Below are 12,581 nucleotides of genomic sequence, written 5' to 3' on the forward strand. Positions count from 1 at the left end.
TCCCATCTCCTATTAAGGTCCATGAATTGCAGGGATGAAACCAGTAGCCAGCCCCATTGTTCTTTTATGACTTGCTGGGTTTTCTTTAGTCTCTGCTTGGTTGATGGATGTCTGCAGAATATTAAGCAGTTAGCTTCTGTAATGTGCACGCAACAAAGCCTATGCTGTACTTAAAAGAAGATCTTGGCTTACATACATTCCTGGTGGTATTGGAAGTGGGTGTGATAAAGTCAAGAATGTTATCATGTGGCCTTGCCATGAATTTCAAGCAGTCTGTAAGACACACCTTCCTTCTTGACTTTTCCATCGTAACTTCCAGAGAGGGTAGATTTGTATAAAGATGAGGCATATGGGCCCAAAACATTCCCAAACCAAAAGAGAATCAGGGCAATAACAAAAATGTGGTATTCACTAAAATTGCTCCTGCCATCTCGCTGGCAGACATTTTACCACCAGTGCTGCATTCTGGGATTTCATGCTGCTAGAAGGTGCACAATGGTAAACAAAAGAAACCGGAGGGAAGAAACAGGGTTATGAGGTTTGGCCCTGTACAACAAAAGAGATATGCACCACAAACAGACAAGAGGAGCGGCACGGAAGCTGATCACATCTCTTCATGCATTTGGTGGATGCCGCTCTTCTCTGTAAGGAAAAGTGACAGTTACAACAACAAAAAGAGTACACAGCGAGGGAGGCTGTGCTAATACTTCATATATATTTCGCTTAGGGACAGTCACTGACTCTTAGCAATCATTGGTATCTGCCTAGGGATGAAAAATCAATGCACCAAACAAAATCTGTTTCTTCTACATAAGAGAACAGGCATTATGATGATACTATCACACCCATATTACAGCTGGTGTTCTGTATTCACATTGTGTGTAATAATAAAGATTTTGTAAATGAGTTATGGATGGGGTCCGCAATACTCACCGATGCATGTTCCATTGTCTGCTTTTGTCATTCCGCTTGGACAAAGATCAATGCACTTGTAGCCACCACGAGTATTCTTGCACTGCTGATCTGGCCTGCACACATGCTGTCTACATTCATTTACATCTGAGAGGGAGAAAAAAAAAGAATCCTCTTGCTTTCTCACTGCAAAATGAACTAAACTAACATGTCTGAGGTACCAACCCATGCTAAGAATATAACATACAATTGAATGGATATCATTAGATAACCTAGGTTAGCCATTTCTCTTGGTAGCCATGACTTTGCATATATACTATGGTGGATTGCAAATTGCATCAATTTAAAAAAAAGGTAGACATCAAATGTCTCAAACCCCCCAAACTCCACTGTGCTAAGGTTTATGATGCAATACCTGGTTATCTTTTTGTAGGACTGTGTCCTTTTTGACATGGTCACCCCCACTTTTTGTCCTGGTACTTATGCTTTTTGACTGAAAGTGCACTTGGTCCCTGCTAACCAGGCCCCCAATGCCAGTGCTCTTTCCCATAAAACAAGGTTAATGTCTAATTGTAACGCAATTTGCAAGGCCCTTGGCACCCCTTTAAGTCCCTAGTAAATGGTAACCCTGGTACCTAGGGCATGGATAGAAATGAGGGTCCCCAAGGGCTGCAGCATGTATTATTCCACCCAAAGCGATCCACAAGTAGAAAGCATGCCGGCTGTCATTGCAGGCTGGGTGAAATGGTGGAAACCATTCTGAAAACACAGCATGGCACACTCACTGTGTGCCATGCAAAGGTACTCTGCATACACTAATTGTAAGTCAACCCTACAGCAGGCTTTAGAGTCCTAAGGCAGGGTGCATTATAGCATTGCTAGATGTTAAAAGTGATGAGGCACCATCTTAAGGACATGCACTGGTCATTATGAGTTATCCAGCTACATTATGCTTTCACTGAAACCAATAGTGTTTGGTATCAAACTCCTTGTCTAAATAAATCTGTGCTGATGCCAGTACTAGATTTATTATGACATACTCCCAGCGGGCATCTTAGAAGTGCCCCCTGAAAACCTTCCAGTTCGCTAGTGTGCTGACTACCTGGTATCACACCTCCTTTAGTAGGATGGCTAGTGAATTAGCATGTCAAGACCAGAGGCTTTAAAACCACTGCTGCCTTTGATATGCAACATTGGCTTCTCCCTAGATCTGGGGAACACCACTTCCTGCCTTGGGGCCAATAAGGCACTAGAGAAGGAGGGAAATTAGATAGTCAGTAGGTGTGTTGCACTTTCAGGATAGGCACATCCCTAAGGTGGGCCACCTGAGGTGGACAACCAAGAAAGGGTTTCACCATTTTGAATTTGGTAAAACTAGGAACTCTGGGTCAGGATTGTGTCCAATCTCCACAGGAAGTGGTCATATAGGGGGTGTAGTCACTCCCTGAAATGCCCCTAAATTCTGCCTTTAGGAGTCCCCCTGACACCAGGACATCAGATTCATCTACCTGGGAACAGAAAAAGGGCAAAAGAGTGCTGAAGGCATGAGATCAGAGGTCCTGCACCAAAACTGGTGCCAAACACCACCTGACTGCTTGCACCGCAACAATCACTGAGATTGACTCATTCAGAGCGGAATACCCTCCCCAAACCCTTGGAGGACTGTCCAGCACTTCAACAAACAAGCAGCTTCTTCCTTGGAGTGGAGGAGCCACTACCCTGTAGCTGCAGGCACCGAACGCACTTGTCCAGTACTCCGTTTTGCTGACCACCGGGTCCATTGAGGGAGTATCTCACCAGGAGGGGGTCACTGTGGTTCTAGGGGGCCCGGCCTGTTTCTCCAGTGAGTTTCAAGATGATAAACCCCCCCCCAGGAGCTTCACAGCTCCAATACAATGGGTACCAGACCATCTGTCGCAACCAAGGCTTGTTGAATGTCCAGCCTGGACACCACCAACGCCAAAGCCGACTTGCCGACAATGAATTTCAGGATCAATGAGGCCTACACTGAGATTGGCCCTGCTGTTCTGTTTTCTTTCCCTCTCCAGGAAATCCAAGTAAAGTGTGAGCCTCCAATGCAAGTGACCTGGTGGACAAAACACCTCTGGAATCAAGCCCCACAGGCTGACTTCACGTTAATCAACAGTGTCCCTTTGCCCCAGATACTCTCAAGAATCGATCCCCTGGACTTCTGCTGGACTTGTCTCCAAGTCCCCACTTGCAGCCTTTGTTTTACAGGTACCCTGCCATTGACTTTAACGTGTCGCGCTCAAGGCTACCAATGCGACCATCATCTCTGTACCTGGGGTCACCAGGGCAGGTAAAACCGAACTACTGGTGATTTCCTGGACCTTGGCCCTAAAGCACCTTAAGTACATGTATGCAGTGTATGTTTCTCTCATAGGATAACATTACCATGTTCAGGCCTCAGAAACCGTTATTTGAACATATTACTGCTTTACTGTAAAAATCTGATTGCCCAAAGTACTCATCTGATGACCGTGGTGTCTAAAAATATATACAAATCTGTGCAATTTTTCTAAATTGGTCTTGAATTTCTTTTTGAGTGTGTGTCTCATTTACTGACTCTGTGTGTGCAACACATTCTCAACACTCCCTTCTGATAAGCCTAAGCTGTTCGACCACAGTACCAAAAATAGAGCACTAGGGATTGTTAAATTAAGCCACCTTAATACCAATAAGTGTCATCTGGGCTTTTTGCGTGGTCCACCACTACATTGGTCCACTAAATAAAAATCCAGCTTCCTACTCTTTTCATCTGTTTAGCCCTCATTTTATGTACTATCCCACCCAGCTTGCAGACACCAAAGCTTATAAAAAGAATTCCAGCTCTGCCTATGCTTGAAATTCAGAGTGGTAACTTTATACGTCTGCACCCATAGAGGTTCCGAAATCCCTTTCATACCAATGCATCGCCTTCCCTTGAGCTGGTATCCTGGGTCACATCCACAATGGAAGCTTCCAATGGCGTTGAGGCACCGTTGGTGACATGGGTTTGACTCTTGGCATTCGTTCACATCTATTGGGTTAAACAGAATCATAATTCCATGAGGAAGTAAGGAGAAAAAAATGCCAAACAGGGTTGCAACATTGCTAGCCATCCAAGTTGTTTGACAGTTTTTGCTTGACTATTTTTGTAAACATTATCATACATTGAATATACGTACCATTATGAAAGCTTACAGAGTTTAAACAGAATGGCACCACATTATTTTAGTTATATGAAGGGATGAGCTGGAAGAAAGAAGGTTTTAAGAGAAAAGAAGAATTTCTCAGGAAAGATTAATGAAAGGAAATACATTTTTTGACAAATTCTAAAGGAGTCATGTAGAATAAATGGTTTTGATCGATGCAAAAACTCTCCACTGCCTAAATAAAATTTGCACATCTGGTGATATTATCTGCCAATTTAGGAGCTTGGATGTAAAAAAAAAAATAGGCATTAAGGTGCACAACTATTTTCTTGCACAATTTCAATACTCCACTTTTTTAAACTTGGAATAGTCAATTACCACTTACTAAAAGCTAGTGAAAGCTGGCGGTAATTCTCTGCAGAAAAGCTAGGGCCACTGCAAATTGAGCTCAACTAATGATGGGCGCAAGAGGTAAAATGACACAGACAGGGTTTGCCAGCATTATTTTCCTAGTGTTCTTTTCAATAAGACTATATACAAGGTTCTAATTAACCTTGTAAATTAAATAAGAGAAGATCAAGGGGCTTTTTTTACTGCACTTGGTTATACTTCTTATAGTACTTCAACAGCACTACAAATGCCCTGCAAAATACTATTCACAAATTACCTATGGAGGCTTATGCTTTTATCTGCTCAATCTTTTTTTGTGCGGAGAGCTCAACCTTGAATGCTAAGGCCCAGATGCATAAAGCTAAAAACAGCTCGCAAAGGGGCGGATTCTCAGAATCTGCCCCTTTGCGACCGGTATTTTTGCATTTGGGATGCATCATCCCAAATGCAAAAATCGCAAATTGAGAATTCGCTAGATTGCGATTACTTGCATTTAAGGAATCTCAAATTGAGATTCCTTAAATGCAATGCATTAAAATTTAAAACATAGCGATTTCGCTAAGAGGGCTCCCAAATTACCATGAAGTACAACTTCATGGTAATTTGCAAAAACTTTGAAAAATCCACTAAAGTGCATTTTTCAAAGTTTCATGTTGCGCACACATATGCCCTAAGGCAAAAACTTTGAAAAATGCTCTAAAGTGCATTTTTTTAAAGTTTCATGTTGCGCACACACATGCCCTAAGGGCATGTGTGTGCGCAACATATGTGCACAGATCAATTTCAGGGGTGCAACAGGGTGTCCTTTGGACACCCCTGCACCCTTGAAATCGCATTCTCATTTTGCGATTCGCTAATTGCGATTCGCAAATTGAAAATTCTTCCCATTCATTCCTATGGGCCTCTAGGCCCATAGGAATGAATGGGGAGGTATTCCTTAATTGCGACTCGCAATTTGCGAATCGCAATTAAGGAATTTTAAGAAATCGCTATTTTTAAGGTGATTTCTTCTTGCATACCATTTTGCAATTCCTTATTAGCGATTCCTTATTTTTCGCTAACAAGGAATCGCAAAATGAAAGCTTGATGCATCTGGGGGAAAGTCTCCACAAACATAGGTATACGTTTTAGTATTAAATTGGGAGGGAAAAGGGTAGTAGCTTGAAAACTAGAACTTTTTATCACTAAATGTGAGGGGTTAATAGAGAAGTAAGGAGGGGTTAAGGAGGGTAGAGTGGGTAATAGGGTGAGACACGCACCCACCCACAAAAGAGTAAGCCCATTCTTGTTTACAAACTGTACTTCTATAGTCACTATTGCCAAATAGGACTCAAAATAGTGGTAAATATACTCCATCTGAAAGCTCAGGTAAGTCCAGGATCACACATGGTCACTCAAGACTACTGCAACATGCTTGATAGAAAATAATTGCAGTAGGGCCTGAAAATAAAACCCTTTAGCAAATAATGTTAAATGATGAATAAGTACAAAAATATAAAAATAAAATATATTTTTTATTTTATTTTAACATATGTAACAGCCTTTAAATAAAAAAAAAATAGATAACCTGATTTTTTATATAATTAAATGTTTTTTAATTATTTGGATACACTACTTTCTTAATAAAAATAAAAATTTTCACTTTAAGTTGAATTTGTTTTTAAACTTCAGAAAAATAACTGTAGTTTAATTTCATATATTCAAAATATTGCATTGTAATTATAAAAATAGGTTTTAATGTCGTGCCATATTTTCTTTTGCTCTACATTTAAAATAAATATATACAATTATTAACATTAATATTTAACAGGAAAATCTAAATGTACTTTAGTTAAATACATTTATTTACTTTTCCCTATCCATACTAATATTATAAAGAGAGAGCCCAAACCTTTGAGGCGGGTAATCTCAGTAACCACAGCACCAATCACAACACCCAATACAGCGTTGGAAAGGGTAGTTGCAGCAGAAGGACATAGGCTATTCAGACGGCCACCATATACATTTAAAAGGTAAAAGAACCGTGCCAGCAAAGTAGTCCCTTGTCGGCGTGTCTGCGTTGTGCTGTGGGCCTGGGCTGGGGGCATGTGGTACGGCCATCATATCGTGGGCTGTGGGCGTGTGCTGGGGGAGTGACAAACGCTGGGGGCATGACAAACGCTGGGGGCGTGTGTCCGCCCTTCATGCCATGTGAGTCGTACTTACAAGCGCCAATTACATTGCTGTGCAGCATCAAGGGGCACGCTGGGGCGTGACACACTGGGGGCGTGACACGATGGGGGCGTGAGAAACGCTGGGGGCGTGTGCCCGGCCTTCATGCCATGTGAACGCAATTGCGCCGCATCAAGGAGCACGCTGGGGGCGTGAGAAACGCTGGAGGCGTCTGCTACGTTCCGCCCTTCATGCCATGTGGGTCGTACATTAATCAGAAGATCGTCTGCTGTGGCCGTGTGCTGGGGGCGTGACAAACGCGTTCAGCTGGAGGCGTGGTAAGTAACGTTACTGCAGCCTCTCCTGCGCGCTGTTACTGAGCTCTCTCATTCAACTAAATTACACGTGCCTGCTACCATCAACCTGGGCTCTCGCCGGGCTCAGGCGGCGGATCAGTACACTAATTACACGCGCCTGATAACATCAACCAGGGCTGCAGCTGAGCCTCAAGTGGGGGAACACACGCCTGCTAACATCAAACAGGCTTGCATCTGGGCCTCAAGCGGGGGAACACGCAAATGAGAGTGTCTCCGGGCACAATTACTGCAGCCTCTCCTACTCGCTGTCACTCAACTCTCTCATTAAACGGATTTACCCGCGGCTGATAACTCTCTCATTCAACGACATTACACGCGCCTGCTAACATCAACCAGGGCTACATCAACCAGGGCTCTAGCCGGGCTCAGGTGGCGGATCACTACACCAATTACACGCGCCTGCTAACATCAACCAGGGCTGCACCTGGGCCTTCTCCGTCCCGATTCTAATGAAACAAAAAATGTTGTCTAACGCGAGATTTTAAAATAAATTGCCCTTGCCAAATACACACAGTACACACATTCTATTTCATACCCGGACAACGTCGGGACGGGCTGCTAGTACTTCATATAGGGAGACTACGCAGCCCAGGAGGAGATCTCTATATGTAAAGTTGATAGTAGAGCTAGCTCAACTTTACTTTGAAACGATGGAATAGGAGCAGGATGCTTGGGGGGCAAGGGTAGCAAGACTCTTGCTGAACTATAAGGAAAAGAGGGTCCAGCTGCTTACAGAAAGAAGCCTGTCTGCAGTGGACATCTTTTTTCCTGAGACTCAATAGTGTGGGAGATCCTCAGTTATAGACAGCTACATCCAGCTAGATAGACCAGTGGTGATTGGATGTTTGATTGTGGAAGTGACTGTAAGTAGGGAAAATCCTTGACCCACTTGAATCCACATCGATATTGCATCAAAAATTGCTGCGAAGATGCATTTTGTTCTAAAATATAGGACAGATTTGAATTTCATGTGATTGCGTGTAATTTCGTGCCGGGTCTGGTGGCTCCGTGGACTAATTCGCCTGCTGCAGGGGCCTGTGTTCGACCTCATAGTTACAGGTCCAAATCCTGGCGGGTCCACTCAGCCTTTCAACCAACTGAGGTCGATAAAATGAGTACCATTGAGTTAGGCAACAAACATCTGTTATTCAGCACCAAGATACCCGTAGCGGTGAACATGCGCTTTACAAATACATGATATGTTATTATGCAAATACGAATGATGCAAATTTCACACATGCCTAAATTAGAGATAAAATAGTAAATGTACTCACTGCCTCCGAGTACATGCACTTTCATTAATGTTTGTGAAATTGATATTAGAAAGTAATTTAGACCCTAACAGATACTCTTTGCCCAATATTTGTGAGACTGGGGCTAACAATAGAATGTATGACCCCTCGCCCAGCATATTTGCAAAATTTCCAAATTGTTTGTTGCTTTGGAGTTAGAATGGTAAATCTGACCAATTCCCAATATATGCACTTTTCTTAATGTTTATGGGACTGGTGCTAGAATATCAATTTAGACCCCCAAATATAAACACTTTCCCTAATGTTAGCTGGATTGAAGTTATAGTAAATATGACCCCTCTTTTAAATATTTTCAATTTCCCCATTGTTTGATGGATTGGAATTAGTATACCTAATCCTCCCTCCAAATATATGCACTGTCCCAAATGTTCATGGGATTTGGTGTAAGAATAGTATTTTAGACTCTTTCTCCAATGTATGCAATTTCCCCCTTGTTGGATTAGAGGTAAACCAGCATATATGTCCCGTCAATGCCATATATTTCCAATTAACAATTTCACCTCTATTTTTAGATCGGAGTTAGAACAGTAAATTCAACCCTCCTCCAAATGCATGTGGTAGAAGTATAAGGCTTTATTCGGTCACAGACCATCAAGCAGAACACATAATAAAACAGCTAAGATAAAACTGCAATGAATGTAGGGATAATAAACATATCTACAAGGCTAACTTAGTGTAAACTTTGAATAAGATGGATTTAAAAATGTTATAGAAAGGTGCAACCTTGACTTTCGTAATAAATAAAACTTCCCCCAACATATTCACAATCTAAAATTTAGCTTAAGTATAATCAGAGTCGGCTGCTCCGCTAAAGCGGAGGAGTGCTGCCCCACTGCCTTTCAGCACGGCAAAAAAGGAAAAATAAAATGATAATAACGCAATGTTATTATCATTTTATATTTCCGTGTTGAGGCAGTTTTGTGGGGCAGTGTAGGCTGGGCAGTGCAGAGGGGAGGAGTGGATGCACCTACCTAAGTGCGCATGAATGTTTGGCTGGCCCTCTGGTGCCGGCCAAACATTAATGCACTCTTTGCATGTCCTCCACACAGACTGCATTACAGCCTGCGTGGTAAGTGATCAGCAGGTAAGTGATCTTTTGTATTTTTTTTCTCCCTAACTTCCCCCCATCCCTGCCCCACTACTGATTCACGGGAGCAGCTGTGACTGAGTATAATAATAGAGCCCTACGGGTGGTGTGGCCAACAGCATGGCGGACTAGACGTGTCCGACCTGAGCTCCGATGGCCCACAGATAATCCTGTCGATATTCTCAGTTCCACACGCACTCCTGACCCTAGGAACGATGAGCTGAGAAAGGAATACCAAGTCTGAGCAAGAAATAAACCTTTTCCTAAGCTGTATCCGTCGAGAATGAGGTAGAGCGGCGGCGAGAATTGGAGATTGGGATTGGAGAAGAGACATCCAAGAGACCCCCCTCCCCGCCCTCACGTGTAACCTGCAGACACTGGAGTGCCAGCAGTGTTAGCGGTTGGTCGCCGGGCCAGACTCTGGTGGCACAGGACACTGGGGTGAGTACGGCACCCACGGAGCCGGCCGAGGCACGCTGGGTCGCAAGACCAGATACCACTGAGGGTGTCCCTGACCTCCCCACGTAGGCCGAAGGTGAAAGATCAGGAGAGGTCGTGACCCACACCTAAAGCCCAAAACATTGAAGGCGGAGCATGGAGAGAAGAGAAGCCCTCTGCAAAAGGGCAACCCGACTGGGCGGCAGGGGAGAGAGTGCGGCTACACCGCATTGATCTACGACATGTGCCCTAACCTCCTGCACCTACCTTGGAGAACGAGGAGGCGGCAAGCTCAGGCTGCTCTGGAGGGCCTGCAGCGGATCAGCGGAGGGGACAGCATAAATCCTGCCAAACGAGGATAGGGGGGCCCTGGAGGAAGAGCCGCTGTGCCTGTGTCTCCCTACTGGCGGTTGGGGTCGTCAGCAGTGGTGAGTGAGCCTCGCAGGAGCCTGCCACCCGGTGAAAACCTTTGGACTAACGAAGCTGACTCACACCCCTACCCAGAGAAAGTACTCGACTGAGGCTGCATCAGCGACCCTCCCTCCTACCTACATTTGGTACTGCCCTGATAGTGTGCCATCTATAGTGCGTGAGGGGGCAAGGTGGCCAAGGACTGGGTGAGCCTGGTGCCCGGGAGGTCTTCTCCCCCCATCTTACTAACCCCCCCCCAGAGCCAAGAGGTTGAGAAGAGACCCCAAAGCCAAATCTAACACCAGAGACCGGTACGAGGGGTTCAGGTGGTCAACCCGGACCTCCTGGTGGGTTGGGAACGGACCATATAGGGGCATGAAGGCGCGGAGCATCGCTAGAAACCCAAGCCAGGTGACGTACCTGAACCTTAGTGTGAGAAAGTGCATTGGTATGCCCCCCTTTTTTCCTGAACTGCTGATGTGCTTTGACTGAGTGTGCCCTGGGCTCCTGTCAACCAGGTGCCCAGGGCCTGTATTCCTTCCCTAAAAGCTGTGTTGAAACAAAACCCAATTGGCATCTCTGGCCCCCTATCAGCCACTAGTAAATGGTACCCTAGGTACCCAGGGTATGGTGACCAGAGAAGACCCCTAAGGGCTGCAGCACTTATTGTGCCACCCTTAGAGGCCCTGTACCCTGACACCCACACACTGCCTTTGCAGGATGAGTGTCTAAGTACAGAACTAAACAGAGAGTCAACATGGCACACATCCCTGTGTGCCATGCCCACATCCACACTGCCCTGGCATACATTAGTCACCCATCTAGCTGGGTGCCCTATGCCAGTGGTGTGGGCACAGGTGCATGAGACCTGTGCCACTACAGTACACAGGGTCATTCCTGGGCACTGTAAGTGCAGTGCTGCCATTTAAGAGTATATGGTGCTGGGAGGTCGTCATTACGAACTCTACAGCACCATGATGGCTTCACTGGAGACTGAGAAGGTTGGTATCAAACTGTTCAGCACATTGAACCCGCACTGATGCCAGTGTGAGGTTTAATGTAAACTGCACCAGAGGGCATCTTAGAGATACCCCCTGAAACCTAACCTACAATCCACGTCTGGACTGAGAGGCTGCCTAGGCTGCCACACAGCAGACATGTTGCTGGACCCCTGGGTGGAGAGCCCCCCGCTCTCCTGGGCCTGCAACAATGCACATCCTGGGCGAGATGCTAGGTCTCCTCCCCCAGGATGGGCAGGGGAAGCTTCAAAGGCATGCCACCTCTGTGAGCTTCTCCAGACCATTTGCTGTACCCAGCAACTGGCCCACACGAGTTCTGACCCCCACTCTGGCGGGAAGACTGGCAGGAAACCCTACGTCAGGAAGGGGGTGTGCCAGCCTGTGCCAACCCCACCCCTCAGGTGGGAGAGGCGAGGTGAAGCACGACCCCGGGCTCCGGCCATCTTGAAGATGGGGAGCCCTGCCCAATCAAAGCTAGGTTCCTGCCCCCCTCCCACCGGAGAGGAGCAGGCTAGGGGGTGTACCCATCCCAGGACAGGGACCTATTGGTCCCTGCCCTTGCCCTACCTGTAACGCCCCTAAATTCAGTATTTAGGGGCTCCCTGAACCTTCCTTCCTCACATCCCATTTTGAAAAAACATGAAGAAGAACAAGAAGAAGGACATCCTGCTGTGCAGCTGCTAACAAAAGGACGACGACAACTGACTTGGCCCCAGCCCTACCGGCCTGTTGATCCTTGAACCTGCTACTGCTTAACCCCGGCGTCTCCTGCGGGCAGCAACCTCGAGAACCCCGGAGGACCTGCCTGCCTTGACCCTCTTAGAGACTGGGACTCCCATGAGCAGAGGCTCTGCTCCAACAGCAACACCCCTGGTGCCAGCCAGGAACCGCAAATCCAGCCCACTCAGCCCCCGCCGAGCCAAGCCCGTGCCCGAGTGACCCAAGACCATGAGGACGTCCCCCTGGTGACTCTGACCCAAAGTCCAGTGCCCAGCGACCCTCCTCGACGAACCAGACGACGCCTGCATACTCAGAACCAGAGACCCCCCCAACCACGACCAGCCAAGGGTAAGATTCCCGACTCCAAAAGACACCCCTGCACCCGGCTCCCTGCAGCCCCCTGTGCCTTTCTTTGGGGTACCTACCCCTTCTACAAGATCCCAACTTACGTCTCAAAGTGGTGGTTACACCTGAAGAACCAATGTCCCCGAGTCTGCAGCCTTTGTTCCCTTTTTACCCTTTCCATTGAATAACATTGGGCGCCCGACGGCTCAAAAGCACCCTGCACCCAGCCGTCCAAGTGCCGCTGGAAGTGCAACTACTACCCT

The 12,581-nt window shown here is 46.2% G+C and overlaps 1 protein-coding gene across 1 annotated transcript in view; it reads right to left on the reverse strand.

Annotated features, from left to right (window-relative positions):
* Nucleotides 1-12,581, reverse strand: part of HMCN1 (hemicentin 1) — a 1,257,483-nt gene that overhangs the window by 38,004 nt on the left and 1,206,898 nt on the right. Inside the window, exons 101-102 of the mRNA XM_078642741.1 lie at nucleotides 3,839-3,952; nucleotides 934-1,059 (exon numbers count right to left, since the gene is read on the reverse strand). Coding sequence (XP_078498867.1) covers nucleotides 934-1,059; nucleotides 3,839-3,952 — 240 coding nt within the window. The remainder of the gene's footprint in view (nucleotides 1-933; nucleotides 1,060-3,838; nucleotides 3,953-12,581) is intronic.

This window comes from Lissotriton helveticus, chromosome 1_1, assembly GCF_964261635.1.
Source record: "Lissotriton helveticus chromosome 1_1, aLisHel1.1, whole genome shotgun sequence".
Classification (NCBI taxonomy): Eukaryota; Metazoa; Chordata; class Amphibia; order Caudata; family Salamandridae; genus Lissotriton; species Lissotriton helveticus.